The following is a 25,507-nucleotide window of genomic DNA, read 5'->3' as shown; positions in this document are numbered from 1 at the left end:
GCAGCAGTAGCTAGGCGGAGGAGGTCTGTAGCACATCAGACACGACGGGGGCTCAGGGTTACTGCTCGCCCCCCACTCTCTACCCCTTGACCAATGGTCCTTGGCTTCCTCGCCTTGGGGGTTGGGGGAGAGGTGAGGGGGGTCGGCGGTTGGGTAGGACGAGGGTGGGGTGGGGTTAGGGGGCCTGTCGGGCGGCAAGCCGGGCCGGCGGTGTGTACAATGTGCCCAGGAGGGAAAGGCGAGAGCGCGGGGCGCGTGTGTAGCGAAAGGGATGAGCCGAAGAGAGGAAGAGGAAAGGCGGGTGGGGGGAAAAAGGGGGAGGAGGAGGAGGAGGAGAAGGAGCGAGCTGGCTTGCAGGTGAGTGGGTTGGGGAGGGGGGAAGTGGACAGAATGGGGAAAGGAAGGGGAGGGGCGCGAGGGCGGGCTGGAGCGGCGGAGCGGGGGGAGGAGAAGGAGGTTGCTCCCAAATCAAGCCCCTTCTTACGGGGACAGGTAGGGGAGGGAGAGAGGTACGGAGGAGGAAGAGGAAGAGAGGAGGAGTTCTCCGGGTTCCAGCGCCTCCGGAGAAGGGCAGAGAGAAGGGGGTAAGGCAGGCGCAAAAGGGGTGGGGGGAACCCACCAAGCACAGGAGGCAGAGAAAAGGGGAGGGGGCTTAACTCTCTGGCGTTCAGGAAGGAAGGTGGGTTGGTGGCCACGTCACCCGGAGTTAACTTCTGCAGGTGCTGGAAGCAGGGTGGATGGGAAAAAAAAGGGGGGGCAAGGAGACCAGCCCAGCCGGCTGGGGGAGGGGGATTACGGGGGAGGGGCAGAATGCAAGGTATGGGGTGGTGGGCTCCTGAGACTCTTCCCCAAAGGCATCCCCTCCCCCCAAAAACCACCCCCACGGGACAGAAGCTTCTGGGCAAGGAGAAGCCAGAAACTGGCAGGAAGGGAGCCGCCAGAGGTCGTCTAGTCCAACCCCTGCTGCTCAAGGCAAGGAGACCTCTCGCCATCCCTGTTGTCCCCAGGCTGTTCTTGAAAACCTCAAACACCCCCACCTCACCCCCAGATCTTGGAGTCTTAGTGGAGAACCAGCTAAATAGGAGCCAGCCGTGTGCATCAGCTGCCAAAAAAGCCAATGCAATCCTAAATTGTCTGAACAGAGGGATACAATCCAGATCAAGATAAGTGCTACTACCCCTCTGTAAAGCCTGAGTAAGGCCACACCTGGAGTCCTGCATCCAGTTTTGGTCACCACACTTATAAAAAAGGATGTTGAGACTCTAGAAAAAGTGCAGAGAAGAGCAACCAGGATGATGAGGGGACTGGAGGATGAAACAGACTATGATAAACGGTTGCAGGAACTGGGCCTGGCTGGTCTAGGGAAGAGAAGGACCAGGGGAGACAGGAGAGCAGCCTTCCAATATCTGAGGGTGGGGGGTTGGACTAGATGACCTACAAGGTCCCTTCCAGCTCTGGTTATCTGTTATCGGTTAACTAGCTGGGTGCCAATCCAACCTGGTGGATTTCTTGCAGGGGGGTGGGAAAGATGGAGGACTTGAGGGGAGGGGGGAGCCCCCCTAAAAAAGTCCTACTCGAGGGTCATCCAGCTCTCACCCTGTTTTTCTGTTCCCCCCCCTCCCCAATATGGAAACAAAGCCCCCTTCCCTTTTATACAACCGGCTGCTGGGTTTACAGATAATCAGATAACATATAATCAGAGTTGGAAGGGACCTTATAGGTCATCTAGTCCAACCCCCGCCCAAGCGGGAGTTTAGTGGGGCTCCCTTGAGAAACAAGGACTTAATACTTCCTGCCACTCCTGCTATCCTCTCTCCCCAAAAACCCAGAAGGAAAAAAATTGGGGGAGGGATTTCGCCACCAAGAGCGTGGCAGAAAGCAAAGATGTGGCCCCTTGTCTTTGCAAAATTCACGGAGCTTTCTTGATTCCCACTCCCTTTTTCCCTGGCTGAGCTGGGGGTGGGGGGTGGGGGCAAGGACAAGGTTGGGAAAAAGGAAGGGTGGGAGGGAAAGGGGTGACAGTATAGGGGAAGGGGTAAGAGGAGGGTGAGAAGGGAATGATCCGATTTGTTAGAAGAAGCAGGAAGGGTGGGGGGAAAAAATTCCAAGAGGCCTTCCCGGAAGGAAAAGCTTGTAAAAGTTGGACCCCCTCCCCTTCCGAGCAGAGAGTCAGACTACAACTCCCATCATGCATGGAGAGAGAGCCAGCAATGGCCTTGAACAGCAGACCTGGTGGGGCAGATTCGGGGGCTTCCCAATTTTTATGGAAGAAAAGAGAGAGAAGAAATTTGAAAGATACACGCTGAGTTTTCCCTCCGCATTCAGAGCCAAACAGAAAGGGGAAAATAAAATAAAATAATAAAGTAAAACTTGCAGCCCGACAGGCAGCTTAAAAGCCCAGCCTCCCTTGCAGGGATGTTGTTCGCCGCTTTAAGACAAGAATGCCAAACCATTCAGCGGCCTTTCTCCGCTTCCTTCTAAAGCAGCGGTGGCATTCAGGCGGTTCGCGGGAATCGGTTGCGAACTTTCCGAGCAGTTCGTTGAACCGGTTGTTGGAAGAAAATCACGAGGGACGGACAACCGGTTGTGGAATGATTGGCATCCCATCACCGCTTAAGGTAGACTGCTGCTGAAGCAGGAGGCTCACTGCTCCCCCCGGGGCCTTGATAAAACCAGTTGTCAGATGGAGAGGCCCCAAAAAAATTGCAATTCCTATTCTATTTTATCTCTCTATCTTCCCGTCTCTTCGGCTTATCCGAAAGGGCCAGACTACAAAGCCCACCTTCCACAGCTGGAGCTAGGAGGCAGGAGTCCGCCGAGGGGGCAGCAGCAGCAGCTACTGAAACTGGCGGGGCCATCTCAGTTTTTCCAAGCGCTCCCAATATTCCCAAAAGAATGATCTACTCTTGCAACACCTCCCCAAGTTCATCTGCAGAACTCATGGCCACAGGATGTCATGGTGGCCCCCTGATCGGAGTAGTTTCGGGTAGCACAACCTCGGGTGAGATCTTCCACTGGAGGCTTTTAAGAAGAGATTGACTGCCCTTTGTCAGAAATGGTGTAGGGTCTCCGCTTGCCATGGAGGGTTGGACCAGATGACCTCCAAGGTCCTTTCTGACTATTATTCTGTTCTTTCTTTCTTTCTTTCTTTCTTTCTTTCTTTCTTTCTTTCTTTCTTTCTTTCTTTCTTTCTTTCTTTCTTTCTTTCTTTCTTTCTTTTCTTTCTTTCTCCATCCCTTCCCTTTCTCTCCTTTCTTCCTTTCTTTCAGAAATGGTGTAGAATCTCCTGCTTGGGCGAAGGGTTGGACTAGATGACCTCCAAGGTCCTTTCTGACTTCTTTTCTTTTCTTTTCTTTCTTTCTTTCTTTCTTTCTTTCTTTCTTTCTTTCTTTCTTTCTTTCTTTCTTTCTTTCTTTCTTTCTTTCTTTCAGAAATGGTGTAGAATCTCCTGCTTGGGTGGGCAGGGGTTGACCAGATAACCTACAAGGTCCCTTCCAAATTTGTCCTTCCTTCCTTCCTTCCTTCCTTCCTTCCTTCCTTCCTTCCTTCCTTCCTTCCTTCCTTCCTTCCTTCCTCCCTCCCTCCCTCCCTCCCTCCCTTTCCTTCCTTTCTCCATTCCTTCCCTTTTCTTCCTTTCTTTCAGAAAATGGTGTCCTGCTTGGGTGGGCGGGGTTGGACTAGATGACCTACAAGGTCCCTTTCAACTCTGATGATCTGTTATCTGTATGCGAGATTCCTTTCTGTTCATTATGCCACGATGGTCAAATCGGAACTCGGCACTCCCTTTCCTTGCCTTGGGTTAGGAACTTCCTGGATTCTAACCTCCCCAGTCAAGGACATCCTGCCTCCCCCTCCCACCTGCTACACCCCACCCCCACCCCCAGACATGAGCCCCTGTCCTGCTGGTCTGTTTCTGGTTCCTACGGGAAAAACCCAGAGATTAATTAACTGGAATTTCACTTAATTAAAGCAAAGGTGCCCTCAACAGTCCTTACTTTCCTGCCTGACCCAGTTAGATCTTTTCTCTGGACGATTCCTTCTCCTTTCATCTTCTTCCTCTTCTTCCTCTTTCTTCTTCTTTGTGTGTGTGTGTGTGTGTGTGTGTATCTATCTTTCATCTACATCTATCTATAACATTATATATCTATCATCTATCTTCTATCTCTACATCTCCATCTCTCTCTCTCTCTCATTTTCTCTATCATCTATCCGTCTATAATCTATTATCATCTATCATCTTTCTCACTCTCTATCATCTTGTCTGTCTGTCTGTCTGTCTGTCTATCTATCTCTCTATCATCTAATCTATCTACCTACCTATCTATCTATCTATCTATCTATCGCTACTAATCTATTTCTATCTATATCAATATCCTATATCTATCTACAGTATCATCTGTCTAATAATATCTATCATCTCTTTCTCTCTATCATCTAATCTATTTCTATCTATATACTATATCTATCTAAGAATGTCTATCTAATCATATTTATCTACACCTCTCTATTATCTATTTATCTCTCTATAATCTATCATCTAATCTATCTCTATCATCTATATCTCTCTCATTATCTATCTCATCTCTCTATCTCTCTAATCATATCTATCTATCATCTAATCTCTATCTATCTATCTATCTATCTATCTATCTATCTATCTATCTATCTATCTATCTCTATCATGTATATCTATTTATCTCTTATCATATCTATCATCTATATTTATCTAATCATATCTATCTATCATCTAATCTATCTCTATTTATCTATCTATCACGTATATCTATTTATCTCTCTTATCATCTATCATCTATATTTCTATCTAATCATATCTATCACCTAATCTATCTATATTTTCATCTCTATCTGTCATATCTATCTATCTATCTATCTATCTATCTATCTATCTATCTATCTATCTATCTCTATCATCAATCTTCTCTCTTCATATCATCTACTTATCATTTCATCTTTCTGTCTACCTTTCTCTCTTTATCTTTCTCTAATTCTACAGGCCTTATACGCACACCTTCTCCAGGCTTCCGTTACTAAGTAAAGCAGCTGTTATATGAGTCATGCCTGAGTTTATGACCTTTTTTGGCCACCGTTATTAAGTGAGTCACACAGTTGTTAAGTAAATCTGGCTTCCCCCACGGCCTTTGCCTGTCAGAAGGTCGCAAAAGGAGATAATGTGACACACACACACACACACCCCAGGACGGTCATAAACACAAATCTGTTGCCAAGCATCCGAATTTTCATCACACAACCGGGGAGTAGGCTGCCATGGTTGTAAGTGTGAAAAACAGTCATGTCACTTTTTCCAGGGCCATTGTAACTCTGAACGGTCGTAACTCAAGAACTACCTGCATCTATCTTTCGTTCTCTCTTTCTTTTCTTTCCTTTCTTCCTTTTTCCATCCCTTCCCTTTCTCTCTTTTCTTCCTTTTTTCAGAAATGGTGTAGAATCTCCCGCTTGGGCGGGTGGGGATTGGACTAGATAACTTACAAGTTCCCTTCCAACTCTGTTATTCTGTCCTTCCTTCCTTCCTTCCTTCCTTCCTTCCTTCCTTCCTTCCTTCCTTCCTTCCTTCCTTCCTTCCTTCCCTTTCTTTCTTTCCTTCCTTTCTTTCAGAAATGGTGTCCTGCTTGGGCGGGGTGTGTGTGGACTAGATGACCTACAAGGTCCCTTCCAACTCTGTTATTCCTTCCTTCCTTCCTTCCTTCCTTCCTTCCTTCCTTCCTCCCTCCCTCCCCCTCCCTCTCTTTCCTTCCTTTCTCCATTCCTTCCCTTTCTTTCTTTTTTTCCCTTTCTTTCAGAAAATGGTGTCCTGCTTGGGTCGGGGTGTGTGTGGACTAGATGACCTACACTGTCCCTTCCAACTCTGATGATCTCTTATCTGTATGCAAGATTATTTTTTTCCTGCTCATTATGCCACAATGGTCAAATCAGAACTCGTCACCTTAGAAACCAACCAGGGTTTTATTCATTTTGCATACGTTGTACGCCATTCATAGTCGCTGGATGTGAGGTGGGGGCGGCAAATAATGTCATTAAACCAATGAACCGTGGTTAAACAAACCATGGTTTAACCCAAGGGGCGAACGCAGCCTGCAGAGTTTCAAATATACTCGCCTTCACGCCAAGCTTTTTTTGATCTCAAGCAGCATCCTCCGTACCCACCCAGACGCCAGGAGGGAAATGGATAGGCATGGGTGGCAGGGGGACTCAGCCGCACCCCCTTAATATATTTGGGCAATCCCTACCCCCACCGCAAATAGAGCAGGGGTCATCCAGATGTGGGATTCCAATCATTTAACAACCGGTTCTCTGCCCTAATGATGTCTTCCAACAACCAGTTCACCAAAACTGCTCAGCAAGTTAACAACCGGTTCTCCCAAACCGCTGCAAACCGGCTGAATCCCATCGCTGAGGTTGGACTAGATGACCTATAAGGTCCCTTCTAACCTTCTGATTATCTGTTATTTATCGTTGCCAAAATCAAACCCACTTTTTATTGTCAGTTAATGTTTTCGTCTCCAACATTGAGGGGTTTCTTCTGCAGACCGAAGGAAGGTGTGACGGTGTTAAACAGGGAGCCCTTTAAGGGGTGCTGAACCCCAAAGAGAATACAGGCAAATCTTAGGGGGTGGGAATTGCGGTGAAAGACAAATGAAACCCATCCTTACTTTTGGCAGCGACCTTTCGGAGATGGTGACTTCGTAAAACTCCTGGATATCTGGATTAAAAAAAAAACAAATAAATCTTTTAGAGAAATTTCGCCCAAGCTACCTGGTGAAAAATGGCGCAAAACAGGATTCCGGCACTTTAAATCATGAATCTCGAGCCAAACTTCCAAAACTTCCCAAAAAGGATTTATTGGGAGTGAACATGTTGGCACTGCTTGGGTGCAGCCGACTCTGAGACACGTAATTCACTGCCACCCCTGACCCTGGTTTTCTCCCACACTCCCTGGGTGTATCGTAATTCATATTCTCCAATAGGACACCTCCATAGCTCAGAGTCATCCATCATGCTCTCCAGTCAAATCTTTGCTCGGCAGAAACTTGCGTCACCTAGTTAACATCTTTGAAAACATTTACGGAATGCGCTTTTGGTTTCCAAGCTGCCACACTGCTCCCCCCTCCTCCCTTTCTGTTGGCAATTCTTAAAAAACCATAGAAATATTTTATAGTTATCGGAGGTGGATCTAGAGGAAGAGATTGTGAAGGGATGCATGATAGCTTGGGCTCAAAACATAGGGCACAATGTAGATTTGACAGAATGGGAGAAAGCACGTGGAATCGAAATTATAAGTTAACAAAATCGGCCGCATACAAAGAGAATGCCTATAAGATGTTTTATAGATGGTATTTGCCTCCTTCGAAATTAGCAAAGATGTATCCTAATATGAACCTGATATGTTGGAAGTGCAAGAAGACGAAAGGTACATTCTATCATATGTGGTGGTCATGCCCAGAGATTCAAAAATATTGGGTAAAAATAAAAAAAAATGGTTGCAAGAGATTACTAAAGTGCAAATAGAATTAGAACCAGAATTATTTTTATTGGGGATATTTAAGAAGAAATCTGGGAGAAATATAAAATGTATAATATTCCATATCTTGATGGCAGCCAGAATTGCTTACGCCCAATGCTGGAAACGTTCATCTCTACGTCCAGATGAACTGGTTATTCAGAAAATAATGACATGTGCTGAGATGGATAAATGAACCTTGATGTTAAAAGAGAGAGAGAGAGGAGACCGAACACTATAAAATTTGGGGGAAATGGTATGACCGGATCGAACAAAGATACTTAAATGGTTGATGAATTAAGGATAAGCAATATATAAGTTAAATGTTTCTAGTCGCATAAATTGTATATATTTGTAAATAATGCACACAATAGTAGTATAAGAAAAATGTCACAACTTGTCGAATTTAAGACACTTTTACTTGTTTTACTTATTTTTGTTTTTTAAAGTTATAAAAGATCAATAAAATTTATTTTTTAAAAAAAGAAATATTTGATGGATGCATATCGGAGGGCAAAAGGGAGAGTTGGCAAGGCCCTGTGGGCTGAAGGGGCAGGGGAGGTTGAAAGAGTCAAAATGGCGGCCATGGCTGCACAAACAAACTTTGGGCCTGCCGTGTGTGGCTTGTCTCGATCTTCATGATCTCCTTGTGGACAAAGGGCACAATGGCATGGGTGCCAGCCTCCAGGGATGGCAGGGATAGCTCTGGCCACTTCTGGCTTTTCAACCATGATCTCTTGGTGGTCTCCCATCCGTTTCTACCCGAGTTCCTTCGAGATCTGACCCTGTTTCCCCAGTTCTTTCAGCTACTCTGTGACTGGATCTCCTGGTAGTCCCTCAACCGTTTCTACCCTGAACTTCTCTGAGTCCAGGCCATATTGGCCAGGCGCTGCCAACCCTTCCGCTAAACCTTTGCCTCTTTCATCTGCATACATTAAACCTCTTCGCGTGGCCATCACAGTGGCTGGTTTTCTACGTTTACAGAGGGCCTCGGACCCAAAACACTTCTTATTGTCTTTATTTGGCTTGCTGAAATACAACGTATAGCAGCATTTCTCACTCCCAGAATTCCCCAGCCGGCATGGCAGACCTTTGAACGGGGGGACTTCAACTCCCAGAATTCCCCAGCTGGCATGGCAACCTTTAAATGGGAGGACTTCAATTCCCAGAATTCCCCAGCTGGCATGGTGGACCTTTAAACAGGGGGACTTCAACTCCCAGAATTCCCCAGCTGGCATGGTAACCTTTAAACGGGAGGACTTCAATTCCCAGAATTCCCCAGCCGGCATGGTAATCTTTAAACGGGAGGACTTCAATTCCCAGAATTCTCCAGCCGGCATGGCAACCTTTAAATGGGAGGACTTCAATTCCCAGAATTCCCCAGCTGGCATGGCAACCTTTAAACGGGAGGACTTCAATTCCCAGAATTCCCCAGCTGGCATGGCAACCTTTAAACGGGAGGACTTCAATTCCCAGAATTCCCCAGCTGGCATGGCAACCTTTAAACGGAGGACTTCAATTCCCCAGAATTCCCCAGCTGGCATGGCAACCTTTAAATGGGAGGACTTCAATTCCCAGAATTCCCCAGCCGGCATGGCAACCTTTAAACGGGAGGACTTCAATTCCCAGAATTCCCCAGCCGGCATGGCAACCTTTAAACGGGAGGACTTCAATTCCCAGAATTCCCCAACCGGCATGGCAACCTTTAAACGGGAGGACTTCAATTCCCAGAATTCCCAGCCGGCATGGCAACCTTTAAACGGGAGGACTTCAATTCCCAGAATTCCCCAACTGGCATGGCAACCTTTAAACGGGAGGACTTCAATTCCCAGAATTCTCCAGCCGGCATGGCAACCTTTAAACGGGAGGACTTCAATTCCCAGAATTCTCCAGCTGGCATGGCAACCTTTAAACGGGAGGACTTCAATTCCCAGAATTCCCCAGCTGGCATGGCAACCTTTAAATGGGAGGACTTCAATTCCCAGAATTCCCCAGCTGGCATGGCAACCTTTAAACGGGAGGACTCCAATTCCAGAATTCCCCAGCTGGCATGGCAACCTTTAAACTGGAGGACTCCAATTCCCAGAATTCCCCAGCCGGCATGGCAACCTTTAAACTGGAGGACTCCAATTCCCAGAATTCCCCAGCCGGCATGGCAACCTTTAAACGGGAGGACTCCAATTCCCAGAATTCCCCAGCTGGCATGGCAACCTTTAAACGGGAGGACTCCAATTCCCAGAATTCCCCAGCTGGCATGGCAACCTTTAAACTGGAGGACTCCAATTCCCAGAATTCCCCAGCCGGCATGGCGGACCTTAAGATGGGTAGACTTCAACTCCCAGAATTCCATGCTGCCTGGAGATTTCTGGGAGTTGAAGTCCACCTATCTTAAAGCTGAAGAAACAAACACTGCTGCACCGTATGAACTCAGCCAGCCAGCTTTCCAGGTTCTTGGTTCTTGTAGCCATTCCTTAACCGAGATTCCTGGCTAACCCCGAAGCTGCTCTCCAGCAAATCAGGATTACGCGAACCTATTTGAGCGGCTGCTTCCGCTCCGTCTGTCGAAGGCGTTCTCTCTGGCAACTCTGCTAAATATAAGCCACCTTTTGAAAGCCTGGAAAATTACAGGCTTTGGCGAACCTTTCGCTCAACCGAAACAGAGATTGCCAGAGGTAAAAATACATCCAAACAAGCCTCGTTTTGCAAACCTGGTTTGTGGATGAGGCAGGGGGCTAAGAAGACCCCCGGGGCAAATCTCCAGGACTACTTTCCTGCTTCATTTACCCCAAGGAAAAACCCGTCTGTGGGTGAAAATCACATTCCCGATGACAAATACTTTTATTTATGGACAAGGCGTCAAGTGCAGAAGTAGCCTCGCATCCTTGCGCAGCTGCACGTGGCACCAGCCTAATCCCTCCAAAGAGCCAGAAAGCCTTATTTTATTTATTAAATTTGCTAGCTCGATCCCAGTGCTTTGCTACGAAACCAGGTGGTCGGGCTTAGTTTCTGGGGAGGAAAAATAAGGAGGAAAAAAAATATCCGCCTCTGCCTACCAGCATCCATGGGTATTCATCTGGCTAGCGTCTTGTCCGTGTGGGAGAGAGTGGAGGGCTGTTTGGAAACTGAAGGAGTATTTGCTGTGTGAGCAAAAAGGAGACAGCAAGGAGCCTGGGCGTAGCTTAGCTCAACTGTTCTGTACAAAAGTTGCTGGGTGCTGTGAAACTGAAACTGAAGCTCCTCTGCTTGTGTTTTGCCTTTGGAAGATATTTCTTTCCAGGTGGGGGAGGGGGAGTAGAACTCCTTAGCATCAGAGCCTGTTAATAATATAGGAAATACTCTAAATGCTCTGAGGGTCATTTGGAAAAATCCTTTCTTAGGGAGCCCCTAGGAGCCGAGAGGAACCTGTGTGCCAAATTTCCAAGTTTGTAGGCTTTACGGCTGTGGAGATTTTGTGATGATATTTCGCTTTTATATATATACATATATATAAAACATATATACATATACAAATATATATACATATATACATATATGTGGGAAAATACCCGAACAAAGCTGAATACCATATATACATATACATATGCATATGCATATACATATACACATACACATATACACACATATATATATATACACACATACACACACACACACACACACATACATACACATATATGTTTTCGTAGATTTTCACGGGTACAGGTATGTAGGTCTAGGTGTAAGATTAAGAGGTCAGGTGCAACCACTGCTTGCACTGGCACAAAGCTGAAAGTACCAGCCTGAGGATGGCGAGTGGGACCTTGCCGAAACGTCACCAAGATACTCTTAATCTTACATGGGAAAAGACCCGAACACACCTAGACCTATATACATATATACATATATACATATATACATATATACACATATACACATATATGATAGAAGATGAGAGAGAGAGAGAGAGAGGTGATAGGTGATAGAGATAGATAAAGATAGAGATAGAGACAGAGATAAATGATAGATATAGATAGATAGATATAGATGATAAATACAGATAGATGATAGAGATAGGTGATAGATAGATATAGATATAGATGACAGATAGATATATAGATATAGATATATAGATGATAGATAGATAGCTATAGATAGATAGCTATAGATAATAGCTATAGATAGATGATATAGATAGATATAGATACATAATACATAGATATAGATACATGATAGATATAGATATAGATAGTAGATATAGATAGATATAGATAGATAGACATAGATAGATAGATATAGATAGATAATAGATATAGATATAGAAGATAAATACAGAGATGATAGAGATGATAGAGATAGAGATATAGAGATAGATGATAGATAGATATAGATATAGATAGATGATAGATAGATATAAAGAGATATAGATAGATGATATAGATAGATAGATATAGATACATAATAGATAGATATAGATAGTAGATATAGGTATAGATAGATAGATATAGAGAGATAATAGATAGATAGATGATAAATACAGATAGATGATAGATATAGATAGATGATAGAGATGATAGATATAGATATAGATATATAGAGATAGAGATAGATGATAGATAGATATAGATATAGATATAGATAGATATAGATAGATGATAGATATAGATACATAATAGATATAGATAGATAGATGATAGATAGATATAATAGATATAGATAGATATATAATATAGATAGATATAGATTATAGATAGATATAGATATAGATGATACTGTAGATAGATAGATTTAAGATGTATGTACGTACATAGATATGTATTTATTTATTTCTTGGTGTAATTATGCAATTATGCATTTATGTATAAGCAATCCTCAGCTTACAACCATAACTGAGCGCAAAATTCCCATCGCTAAGCCAGGCAGTCGTTAAGTGAGGTTTGCCCCATTTTACGACCTTCCTCGCCACGGTTGCGAAGCAAATCCCTATAGTTGTTAAATGAGCCACCCGATTGTTAAGGGCATCTGGCTTCCCCGTGGGTTTTGTTCATCAGAAGGTCGTAAAAAGAGGACACTGTGTCCATCATAAATACAAGTCGGTTGCCAAGCGTCTGAATGTTGATCATGGCCAGCAGTTTGTAAGTGTGGAAAAGGGTCATCATTCACTTCTTTCGGTGCCGTTGTAACGTCAAAATGGTCACTAAATGGGTAAGTCAAGGACTAACTGTGTTTATTTATTATCTTACTTAGATTTCTTAGATTTATTTTCTCCATTTTGCCCCCTCCCTGATCTTGATCAGCTCACGGGAACCAATTGCTTGTTTGCGGGTTGGACTAGAAGACCTCCAAGGTACCCCCTCCGCTCCTTAGAATTCTAGGACCAGCGAGATGTGTGAGTGAGTGGCTCTCTTGGGAATGTGACCCATTGCATTTCCCTCACCTGCCAGCAGGTGGCAGCCTCCGAATTCTTAAATTCTGGAAGGGGACACTTGGGGAAGGTCTGGTGCCGAGTGTGAAACACGACATTAGAGAAAAATATCCCGAGGAACAAATAACAATAACAAACAACAAACGTTTTTCTACTAAGCCCCCAATAAAAAAAACTTCTTGCAGGAAGCCGCCTTTCCTTGGCCCTTCACAACCAGCGACCGTTCACAGAAAGCCAAAGTGGCTCCTATAGTGGATGGGATACCAGCTGGTGATCCTAAACTTTCGTTTTTGGGGGAGGTTTTTCCCCCCTCCCGCCCACATGGTTCTCGCCAGCGCTGTTACCTACCCAAAAGGGCCTGGAAGAGATCGCTCTGGAAGATCCCCAGGAGCCTGTCCATCTTGGGCTGGGAATCCGGGTTCGAGGCCGTGGGCGGTTGCTTCAGCAGCTGCAAAATGGCTGCCGCGTCTGGGTCGGAAAACGAGAAAGCGAAGGCTGCGATAAGGGGGTGGGAGAGGAACACCACTGCGCCTCTCAAAACAGGCAGCCTTGAAGGAAGTATGGGGAGTCCTCAACTTACAACCATTGATTGACTGACCATGCTCTGAAAAAAAAAGCAACTTACCATCGGTCCTCGCGCTTACGACGGTATTGTGGCATCCCTGTGGGTTGCAGTTCGGGTGCTTAAACAACCGGGTCGGTATATTTTATGACGGTTGCAGCATCCCGGAGCGTGCGTGTGTGCGTGTGTTTGTCTGTATGTGTGTGTGTGTGTATATCCCAGGATGGCCATTTGCAAATTTTTTCCCCCAGGTGGGGAAAGCTGACAGGCTGTCGTAAGTCAGGATCGCACGATGTTCTGCGGCGTCCATTCGTCGGGGGATGGTGTAAGACGTCCTTCTTTGGGTCGGAGGGCTGGACTAGAAGACCTCTGAGGTCCCTTCTGGCATACTATGAGCCATCTGTCTCGCTGATCGACCTCAGCCAAAATGGTCTTAAAGTGGGGTGTGTTTGTGCGATGCCTCGCTTAATGACCGTCTACCTTCCAGTCTCAATTGTGGCCGTAAGACGAGGGCTTATAGGCAGCATCGGTATCGAAAAGCTGGCTTAGCTCCGAAAGATGGGAGTGGGTGAGGAACAAACTCAAGTTGGCGTCGCCTTGATTCTCCTCGGTATGAGCCAGCTTTCCTGGTTCTATTATTAAACCGTGTTAAAAGAAGGTTCCAGGTTGTTTTGAACAAGGTCTGTTTTTTCTCCATCTTTGGCTGGCCAACTACACGATGCTCAGCCTGAACAATCAACCAGTCAGTCAATCAATCAGAATAATTGGAAGGGACCTTGTAGGTCATCTAGTCCAACCCCCTGCCCAGGCAGGAGACCCAGAGGTGGTATTCAGCAGTAAAAAAAATTGAATCCCACCACTGAGGAGACCCTACACAATTTGAGACAAATGGTTCCCCAATCTCTCCTCAAAAACCTCCAGTGATGAAGCACCCACAACTTCTGGTGGCAAGGAGTTCCCCTGGTTAATTTCCTCCCTGCCAGGAAGTTTCTCCTTAGTTCCAGGTTGCTTCTCTCCTTGGTTAGTTTCCATCCATCCTGTCCAGCCTTGAGGCGCTTTGGAGAATAATTTGACCCCTGACCTCAGCACGGTTGGCTCAGGAATTCTGGGAGTTGAAGTCCACATGTCATAAAAGGGGCCATCCTTCCTCCATATTGGCTCAGGAATTCTGGGAGTTGAAGTCCACAGCGGCCACTGTTCCACACCCCTGCCTGTTCTAAAGGTTTTTTTTTACAATTACAATCAGAATAGAGCTGGAAGGGACCTTGGAGGTCTTCTAGTCCAACCCCCTGCTCAAGTGCTGGAATTTGTATCATCCTGTAAATTTTTTTTGGGGGGTGGGGAATGTTGCAAAAGAGAACTCTGCAAGAGGAATTCTGGGGGTTGAAGTCCACATGTCATAAAAGGGGCCATCCTTCCTCCATATTGGCTCAGGAATTCTGGGAGTTGAAGTCCACTCATCTAAAACCTACAATGGACGGTTGCAGGAACTGGGCCTGGCTAGTCTAGGGAAGAGAAGGACCAGGGGAGACAAGAGAGCAGTCTTCCGGTATTTGAGGGCGGGGGGTTGGACTAGATGACCTACAAGGTCCCTTCCAACTCTGTTATTATTCTCTTATTCAGAAGTTGTGGGGGCTTCATCCCTGGAGGCTTTCAAGAAGAGATTGGACTCCCATCTGTCAGAAATGGTGTGTAGGGTCTCCTGCTTGGGGCCGGGGGGTTGGACTAGATGACCTCCAGGGACCCTTCCAACTCTGTTATTATTCTGTTATTCGGAAATTGTGGGAGCTTCACCCCTGGAAGCTTTTCAAGAAGAGACTGGACTGCCCTCTGTCAGAAATGGTGTAAGGGGGGGCGGGGTTGGATTAGGTGACCTCCGAGGTCCCTTCCAACTTTGGTAACCTGTAATTTTAAAGCTGCCAAAAAACAACAACACTGACCTATAGAAATTTTCTAACCATGCCATGGTTTACTTTTCTCTCTCCTGGGAGGGGGGGCGGGGTGATGCCCCAACTTTTGCCCACCCCGTCCTCTGCACCCCACGCTGACCCCCTTCCTCCTCCACCGACCATCCTCCACCCTCAAGGGAGAACCAACCCCCAGCTCAATGAAACCCCCCCATTTCCAGGGCTAGCATCTCTGCCACACCAACAGCTTGACTCCCAACTTGGGGGCAGCCCAAGATGGCGGTGTTCTCCTTTCTCTGCCCCGCATCCCACCCTGGCCGGACTCCTCTGCTCACACCAGATATGTTTTGGGAGGGGGGGCTCACACCAGAATTGGGGGCTCCCTCCTGGACCCCCCCCCACCTGCATGGGGAACGTGACTGCCTCCCTCCTCTACCACAATTCCTTGGCAACCAAGGAGACTATCAGAAAGTAATAGGAAAAGGGCCAATGAGTATTACTCAGTATGGCATGAGATGGTATGAACGGATAGAAAATAAGAGATAAAAATGGAAACAGAATGATTATATAGGAGAATACTCAAGATAGTGGTACACAGGCATGTAGATATGTGGAATAAATAAAGTTGGATATTTATAATCACCGGTGAGAGACAGACAGATAGATAGATAGATAGATAGATAGATAGATAGATAGATAGATAGATAGATAGATAGATAGATAGATAGATAGATATAGATAGATAGATAGATAGATAGATAGATAGACAGATAGACCGATAGACCGATAGACCGATAGACAGATAGACAGATAGACAGATAGACAGATAGACAGATAGACAGATAGATAGACAGACAGATAGATAGATAGATAGATAGATAGATAGATAGATAGATAGATAGATAGATAGATAGATAGACCGATAGACCGATAAACCGATAGACCGATAGACAGATAGATAGATAGATAGATAGATAGATAGATGATAGATAGATAGATAGATAGATAGATAGATAGATAGATAGATAGATATTAACTATTGATAATAAGTAAACATAACAATTATTGGTGATATGTACGGATAGAGGATAGAAATAGGAGACAATAACATATGTGGATGTAAATGCTGTCGAAAATGTAATTACGATTTGTATTAATGGAAAATAATAAAAAACACTATTTAAAAAAAGGGGCAATAGGAAAGGCCCCATTCCTTATTGGAGAGCCCCCTGCCTCCCCTTGCAGGGGTAAAGACCCCCTATCAACCACCTCTTGGAGGGGGCAGCCAAGTCCCCAACACCCCATGAGCTCTCGAGAGTTGAGAATTGTCTCCCCAAACTTTAAGGGACAACCCCCCAAAAAAAACCAAATCTACCCAGCAGAGATTGGGGAGAAAATAAAACACACACATTTGCTACAGGAACAAACATACCTTGTCTTTTACGGGCATCTTGAAAAGGCGGTTAGGACTACACCGAGCATGTTAATCTCCTTTAATCTCCCCCCCCACCCAACCCTCCAAACTAATTAAAAGATTTGTAGGGCAGGGACGGGTTTGTTTGGTGTTTTTTTTTTTTTAAAGAAACAGTTGCTTCATTCATTTGATGAAATATCAAAATTAAAAACATATATAACAGATAATCAGAGTTGGAAGGCACCTTGGAGGTCATCTAGTCCGACCCCCCACTGCCCAAGCAGAAGACCCTACACTATTTCTGACAGATGGCAGTCCAATATATACATTTTACAGCATTGTTTGAGCAATAGACACACTTGTACTTTCCTTCTGATAGCGGGTTATACATTGTCGTAATAACTCCTTCGTCATTTTAAACTCTATATATCCATACATATAGTTTATTTACCTTTATTTACCCGTCACCCTTATTTTCCAAATGTTACCTACCAGATCATCAGATATCACCTTTTCTTTAGCCAGTCGTACCAGATATCCCATGTTTTATAATATTCACTGTCTTGATTATCTTTTAGCAGTTTAGTTAGTCTATCCATCTCGGCACATTCATGTATCTTATTGATTATCATGTTTTCTGAAGGAGTTGTAGCCAATTTCCAATTTTGAGCAATACTTATTCCAGCTGCCGTTATAATATGCAGAAATTGGACTGCCAATTGTCAGAAATGGGGTAGGGTCTCTTGCTTGGGGGGGGTTGGACTAGATGACCTACAAAGTCCCTCCCAACTCTGATTATCTGTTATCTGAATCAAGTATTGGTGGTTTTTTTTTTCATATTTGGTTCTAACATGCCTAATAAAAAAAAAAAATCCGGTTTCAATTTTACTTTTCTGTTTTGTTATTTCCTCTATCCAAATTCTAATTATTTGCCAAAATTGTCATGCATGAGGACAAGTCTACCACATGTGGAAATAAGTTCCCCGATTGTAAATAAATTTCCAACAATTGGGTGTCATGTTAGGGCAGAGATGGTTTTACAACACTCTCACCGTCCGCACCCCAAAAGCATTGTGGGCCTTAAAGTTCTCTCTCTCTTTTTAGAGTATGCTGAATTGGGAAGGTTGTCAATCATCAGGAGCAAACTAAAAATAATAATAATAATAAAAAAGATTTAGGAAGCCATCAAAACGGTTGTTTGGCTCGCTTTCTCTCTATGTAGTTTTACAACTAGCTGGATCCCTGTGCTTCCCTACGAAACTATGTGGCTTAGTTTTGGGGGAGGAAAATAGGGTGGGGGGAAATTCTGCCTCTGCCCACCAGCATCCATTGGTATTCATCTGGCTAGCGTCCTTGTCAGTGTGTGAGACTTGAGGGCTGTTTGGAAACTGAAACAGTATTTGCTGTGTGAGCAAAGAGGGGACAGCAAGGTGTTTTGATGTCTCTGCTTGTGTTTTGCATTTGGAAGAGATTTATTTTCAGGTGGGGAAGGGGAGTAGAACTCCTTAGCATCAGAGCGTAATAACAACAACAACAACAACAATAACAACAACAACAATAACAATAATAGAGGAAATACTCTAAATGCTCTGAGGGTCATTTTGGAAAATCCTTTCTTAGTGAGCCCCTAGAAGCTGGGAGGAACAAACGTGCCAAATTTCAAGTTTGTAAGCTTGACGGTTCTGGAGATTTTGTGATGATGCATGAGTGGTATTTCGCATGGATGTAGATAGATAGATAGATAGATAGATAGATAGATAGATAGATAGATAGATAGATAGATAGATAGATAGATAGATAGATAGATAGATAGATAGATAGATATAGGTATAGATAGATTTAGATATATAGATATATGTAGATAGATAGATAGATAGATAGATAGATAGATAGATAGATAGATAGAAAGAATAGATATAGATATAGATATAGAGATATATATAGATATAGAGGTTTTCTTAAGTTTTCGCGGGTATCTATATGTATGGTATTCAGCTTTGTTCGGGTATTTTCCCACGTCATTATAGTTGTGCTTTTAAAGTTGTAGCGACGTTTCGGCAGAATCTCATCTGCCACCATCAGGCTTCTGTATTGTGTTCATCTGTGAGTCAGACTTTTACAGTAGTCAAGACTTTTACTGTAATCAGACTTTTACTGTAAAAGTCTGACTCACAGATGAACACAATACAGAATATATATATAGAAAGAGAGATTGATATAGTTTAGATAAAGTTTATCCTCTGATTTTTTTTCTTTCTTTTAGATTTCCACTTTTGTAAATGCGAGTGTTTGAAGAACGTTTTGGTACGGTCTAGATTTGATAAAAGTTACAAGTTGAGTTAATTTTTATCCCAATACCTAGGCATGTTACAAGTACTCCTCGACTTACCTTCGTTTAGTGACCATTCAGTTACGGCACAGAAAAAAAGCAACGTAGGACCATTTTTCACACTTACGACCATTGAGACATCCCCGTGTGTCACGTGATCAAAATTTGGACGCTTCGCAAACTGACTCGTATTTATGACGGTTGCAGTGTGTCCAGGGGGTCACGTTTTGTGCCCTTCTGACCAGCAGACTCCACAGGGGAAAGCAGTTTGTGAAACGGGGGCAAAACTCACTGGTCTCATTTAGCAACAGAAAGGTTGGGCCTCGATTGTGGTCATAAAACAAGGACTAATATAGATTTATTTCAAATTTTATTCAAATGTTATTTATTCTTTCCTTTTATTCATATTTAGTTTATCTCATTCAAAACAAGATATCTAGATTTCTTTTTCCTCTTTAACCATTTGTCTTTTTCATTTTTCCTGAAGGCTTTGTAGCTTTTGCACTGGCTATTCAAAATGAACTTTTAAAAAGGAAAATGAAAAATAATGAGCTAAGTGGGTGTCCCTTTTTTTTAATAAAAAGAGATAAGAACTGGTCATTGTTTTCTTAACACACTTTTAAATTTGGTTCCTTATTGTAGGAAGTGTACCTTATTTCTAGCTGATCAAGAGGACTGGAAGTAATAATAATGATTAGTGATCGTAACGGAGGACTTGGGTGTATTTTCAAGATATTTGGAGCACCGTTTGAACTTGAGCAAATGTTATTAATCAAATATTATTACAGCAATGTTATCAAGTATTTTCATCAGCCAATCGCAAAATTCAATTTTACTTGGAAAAACATTGACAAAAATCCCGTCAGTCAATTGCAAAAGACAACTTTAGTTGGAAAAGCATTGACATAAATCCCCATCAGTCAATTGCAAAAGACAATTCAACTTCAAAAAACATTGACAAAAACCCTGTCAGTCAATTGCAAAAGACAATTCAATTTGGAAAAATATTGACAAAAATCCCATCAGTCAATTGCAAAATTCAATTTTAGTTGAAAAAACATTGACATAAATCACCACCAGTCAATTGCAAAGACAATTCAACTTGGAAAAATATTCACAAAAATCCCATCAGACAAGTGCAAAAGACAATTTTAGTTGGAAAAGTATTGACATAAATCCCTGTCAGTCAATTGCAAAAGGCAATTTTACTTGGAAAAGCATTGACATAAATCACCATCAGTCAATTGCAAAAAACAACTTTAGTTGGAAAAGCATTGACATAAATCCCCATCAGTCAATTGCAAAAGACAAGTCAACTTGGAAAAATATTGACAAAAACCCTGTCAGTCAATTGCAAAGGCAATTCAATTTGGAAAAATATTGACAAAAACCCTATCAAGTCAATTGCAAAAGACAATTCAATTTGGAAAAACATTGACAAAAACCCTGTCAGTCAATTGCAAAAGACAATTTTAGTTGGAAAAGCATTGACATAAATCCCTGTCAGTCAATTGCAAAAGGCAATTTTACTTGGAAAAACATTGACAAAAATCACCATCAGTCAATTGCAAGACAATTTTGGTTGGAAAAGTATTGACCTAAACCCCTTCCAGTCAATTGCAAATGGCTTTACTGGATTATTAAACGATCCCAGCTCCATGGATGGACAAAAATGCAAAATCCAATCTCAGGGAAATTGTGCAAATGACCCAAATTAATCATTTCACTGCAACTTTCCATAGAGTTCCATGTGTTTTACGCCACTGTAAATGGGCTGAGAATCCCGTTTTTTCTTTCTTTCCTCCTCCTCCCCCCACTCTTTTTAAAATATGTTGCAACTCAAAGCTGCCCTCAACCAGGGGCAGCATTTATACCCTTTCCGATCTGCCGGATCATCTGGAAATAGTTTGGAAAATCTCTCGGGCTACGGCGGGGCGCGTTTATCCTCCCTCCCCCACCCATCAATAATGCTGCAAGTTCACTCCGGATTATTGGATTAAAAACTTTTTAATAGCAAATTCCCAGGCAGGGTGACGCAACTGCAGGGGCGGGAAAAAACAAGGATGGCGGCGGGATTTCCAACTACAGGCAAATTCTCGACTTAAAACCGCTTGTTTAGCGGCAGTCCGAAGTTACAACGTCAAAAAATGACTTAGAACCCGGTCTTACGTTTTGTCGTGCCCCTGGTGGAGACTGACTCTGCGGGAGAGGAGGAACTGCTGACAGGGAGTGGGAGTGGGGCTCTCCGGGGGTTGTGGTGGAGGAGGCTGGGGAAGGGCAGAGGCCGGCTGGGCAGTCAGAGGAGGACCCAGGCCCTTCCCCTCTCCATCCTAGGGCACGCTGGGAGGAGAGGATAAGGGAGACATGTGAATGGCATGGTCTACGGGGGATGAAAGGGCCCTGATCTTCTTCATGGGCTGCAGCTGTGACAACTGAATAAGAGGCTGGACCTGCGTATGGGCGAGCGCTAGAAACAAAGCATGGAAATATCTCTAGTTTATGGTTCCTCTCTGAGTTTGGCGTCCTTCCCAGTGTGTGTTAATTGTGGACGTCCTCCAGCCCTTATCTTGCCTGGTTTGTGTTGCTTTTTTCCCCTCCTTCTTGTAACTGTTTGTGGGGGAGTTTTTTGTCTTCCGTCAAGGATATTCGGAGCTTGGAAGCAAAGGGAAAGAATAAAAGGGGCTTCACCGGGTTTTTGCGACTGCGTTTATTTGGTATCCCACCCTGAGTCAATCACACATTGATGGCCGTGGAGACATCCTCACATGATCCCCCAAAAATCCGGGCCCTGGCAACGAGCTCGCCTTTAGGATGGGCACGAGGATCCCAGGATTCCCCCCTCCGCTCCACTTGCGATCTTCCAGCTGGTTTCCGACAAGCCAGTTCCGGCAACAGAAGCTGGACTTGCTTAAACGGCGGCACGGTTCGCTGCGGCAGCTGGCTTACAACCATGCCCGAAAAAAAAAAAGGCTGTAAAATTGAGTGAGGGGGGAAGGGGGGAAAGGGAGAGACTCACTTAAGAGCTGCCTTCTTAGCAAATGGAAATTCCGGTTGCGATTGTGGTCGTAAAGCGAGGACTACCTGCAGAGGTGCGAAGTGCAGTTGCCCCGTAAAAACGACATCTCCCAGTCTGCAGCCCCCCATGGCAACCAGGAAGGAAGACAGGTGGAGGAGGAGGAGGAGGAAGAGGAGGAGGAGGAGGAGGAGGAGGAGGAGGAGGGAAAACTGTGGGGTCTTGAGCGCTCTCTGAGCTTGGTTCTTTTTCTTGCAGGCGTTTCAGACCCAACTAGGGAACATCATCAGTGCTAGCAGGGAGGAAGGGTTTAGAAGGAGGAGGAAGAGGAAGGAGAAAGGAGAGGAGGTTTATAAGGGTCCCTGGTGCTCTCTGAGCTTGGTAGTTTCCTTGCAGACATTTCATGATCCAAGTACGAAACATCAGTGTTAGAAAGGAATTGGGTTTGGGGGAAGGAGGAGGAGGAGGAGGAGGAGGAGGAGGAGGAGGAGGAGGAGGAGGAGGAGGAGGAGGAGGAGGAGAATACTGTGGGGTCCTTGTTGCTCTCTGAGCTGGGTGGTTTCCTTGCAAACATTTCATGACCCAACTAGGGAACATCATCAGTGCTAGCAGGGGAGGAGGGTTTGGGAGGAGGAGGAGGAAGGGGGGCGTCTCAGAAACCCAGGGTGTAAGGGGGAGACCACTCCTCCTTCTCCACCATGGCTGGAGATGACCCGAAAATTCTTGAAGATCTGTTGGGTGGTGCTGGACGGCAGAGAAGTCAGGTTTTGAGTGACCCGCTTGTAGGCCTGAGAAAAAGAGAGAAGTTACAGGTGAGAAGCTGCCCCCCTGAAGTCAAAACACAAACACACACACACACACACACACAGAGCCCAAGAACTTTGGGGTTAGGAGAAAAAAAAGGGCCCTAGAAGAAGCGGGTTCCAAAGCCGGAGAGTTGACAACACCATGGTCCATGCGCACGCCATGTCCAGATTTGTGGACTTCAACTCTATTAATCATCTACTTTACTCTCTTGTAATCCCTTCCTTGTATTATCTGTCTCCCTTGGATGGTTTCCCTGACTCTTCCTCGGAGGAGTCCGAGTCGAGGAAGGATTATTGAGCTCATTCGCGGCACATTAGGAACTGGGTTAATTAATGGCTCTAAACTGGTGGCGGAAGGAGATCTACATGTGGGTGTGTGTGTGTGGAAGGGGAGGGCTTCAGCTGGGGGCAGTTTGCAAGTCCGTGAAAAGGAGCTGCCTTCCGTGTTGGATCCGAGAGCCCGCAGGGCAGAGAAAAGACAAGAGCAAAGGAGATCTGCCTTTTGTTGCACCAGAAAAGCTATTTAACGTGTTTGGTTTGCGGCTGTGCGTCTTTGTCCCGTGGGCTTCCTTGCCTTGGAGACTCCGAACTTCTCTGGCCGAGTAAGCTTTCGGTTTTGCCCGGTGGCTTTAAGGTTTGGCTGGTAGATTTGCAGCAACTTCCTACTGTTTTATGGACTCTCGGCCTTGTGGGCTAATCTTGGCCTGCTTGGTGGCTGGATTTCTTGGGGACAATTTCCTGAGACTGGGTGAAGGGAAGTGTTGGGAACATTACCAAAGTTCTAAAACACACTTCCTCTGTGTGTGTGTGTGTGTGTGTGTGTGTGTGTGTGTGTGTAAGGGCAGCACGTTCTTCTGCTCTCTACTCCAGGGAGTAGGCAAAAAAAACCCACCAAAACCCAGAATCCCCCCCAGCCAGCTTCGCTAAGACTTCAACTCTCTCTGCCTGCTTCCTCTCTTGTCATCCCTTCCTCTGCAATCTCTCCGCCCTAGGGAGGAAGAGGAGGGAAAAAACAACAACAAGGATGGTTGAATGGGGGATTCTGGGAGTCGAAGTCCACCAGTCTTAAAAGTTGCCAAGTTAGGAGAGAGCCTTTGTGGTGTGTGAACTCAACACCACTTCCGGGCGCACCACTGTTAACGTTTCGCTTGTAATTTAATCGGGCTCCAGTGGAAGGAAGGAAGGAAGGAAGGAAGGAAGGAAGGAAGGAAGGAGGGAAGGGGAAGGGAAGGGAAGGAAGGGAGGAAGGGAAGGAAGGAAGGAAGGAAGGAAGGAAGGAAGGAAGGAAGGAAGGAAGGGAAGGGAAGGGAAGGGAAGGAAGGGAAGGGAAGGGAAGGAAGGAAGGAAGGAAGGAAGGAAGGAAGGAAGGAAGGAAGGAAGGAAGGAAGGAAGGGTTTATTTAGTGCCAATTATTTATATATTGCTTTTCCATTTAGCTCCCACTCTGGCTGCGGGGGTTTAACCCGATTACCTGGGCTGCCTCTGCCGACGCTAAGATAACAGAGTTGTAAGGGACCTTGTAGGTCATCTATTCCAACCCCCTTCGTCCCAAGCAGGAGACCCTACACCATTTTCTGACAAATGGCAGTCCAGTCTCTTCTTGAAAGTCTCAAGACACCGTCGGAATGGAACTCGCCGTAATAAAGAGGATTTTTAACACTGTCAGGGAGTGCCTCCTTCCTGGGGGACCAGAAAAGGGACCCCCCGTTTCTTTTGGGGGGGGTCCACTGAAAACTATCCCTGCTTTTCTTAATAATTACAAAAACCTGCCAAACTCCCTTCCTCATATATTTCTTTCCTCCCTCTCCTTCTCTCTTTCCTTTCTACCCTTTTTTCCTTCCTTCATCTAGCTGTCTGTCTATACAAACTTCTTTTATTTCTCCTTACTTTTCCTCTCTTCCTTCTCTGCTTTCCTCCTTTTTCTTTATTTCTTCCCTTCCTTTATTTTTCTTTCTTCTTTCTTTTCTGCCCTCTTCCTTCCTTCCTCTCCTTTATTTCCTTTCCTCCTTCCCTTCTTTCTTTTCCTCCCTTTTCCTTTCTTGGCTTCCTCTTTTTCTTCTTTTCCTTCCTTTTCTACCCCTTTCTCCTCCTTCCCTCTTCTTTCTCCCTTTCTTTCCCTTATTTCCTCCCCTCCTACCCATCTTTCTTTTCTCTTTTCTTTCTTTTCTCTCTCCCTTCTTTTTCTCCCTCTTCCCTCCTTCCTTTTCTCCTCCCTCCCTCTTCTTCCTCCCTCTTTCTCTCCATTATTTCCTTCCCTCCCTCCCTTCCTTTCCCCCCTTTCTTGACTTCCTTTTTCTTTCTTTTCTCCCTTCCTTCCTTTTCCTCCTTCCTTTTCTCTTCCTTTCTCCTCCCTCCCTCTTTCTCTCCCTTCGTTATTTCCTTTCCTCCTCCTTTCCTTTCCTCCCTTTTTCTTTTCTTTTCTTCCTTCCTTCCCTTTTTCTCTCTCTCTCTCTCAATCTCTCCTTCCTGCCTCTTTCTCTTTTCTCTCTCTCTCTCTCTCTCCTCCTCCCTCCTTTAAGACTGCTGAACATTTGGGAT

The 25,507-nt window shown here is 44.8% G+C and overlaps 2 protein-coding genes across 2 annotated transcripts in view; both read right to left on the bottom strand.

The window, feature by feature from the left end:
* The window catches only part of LOC148129201 (uncharacterized), an 80,151-nt gene extending 66,553 nt beyond the window's left edge, over positions 1-13,598 (bottom strand). Inside the window, exons 1-3 of the mRNA XM_087947406.1 lie at positions 13,564-13,598; positions 13,287-13,486; positions 6,690-6,739 (exon numbers count right to left, since the gene is read on the bottom strand). Coding sequence (XP_087803532.1) covers positions 6,690-6,739; positions 13,287-13,486; positions 13,564-13,598 — 285 coding nt within the window. The remainder of the gene's footprint in view (positions 1-6,689; positions 6,740-13,286; positions 13,487-13,563) is intronic.
* Positions 13,599-21,138: 7,540 nt separating this feature from the next.
* Positions 21,139-25,507, bottom strand: part of ACADVL (acyl-CoA dehydrogenase very long chain) — a 48,284-nt gene continuing 43,915 nt past the window's right edge. Inside the window, exon 18 of the mRNA XM_087947405.1 lies at positions 21,139-22,951. Within this exon, the coding sequence (XP_087803531.1) occupies positions 22,769-22,951 (183 nt within the window). The 3' untranslated portion in view covers positions 21,139-22,768. The remainder of the gene's footprint in view (positions 22,952-25,507) is intronic.

The sequence above is a fragment of the Notechis scutatus genome, chromosome Z (genome assembly GCF_049901735.1).
Source record: "Notechis scutatus isolate UNSWTSFEM ecotype Mainland chromosome Z, rNotScu1.2, whole genome shotgun sequence".
Classification (NCBI taxonomy): domain Eukaryota; kingdom Metazoa; phylum Chordata; class Lepidosauria; order Squamata; family Elapidae; genus Notechis; species Notechis scutatus.
This window is presented reverse-complemented; position numbering and strand designations above follow the sequence as displayed.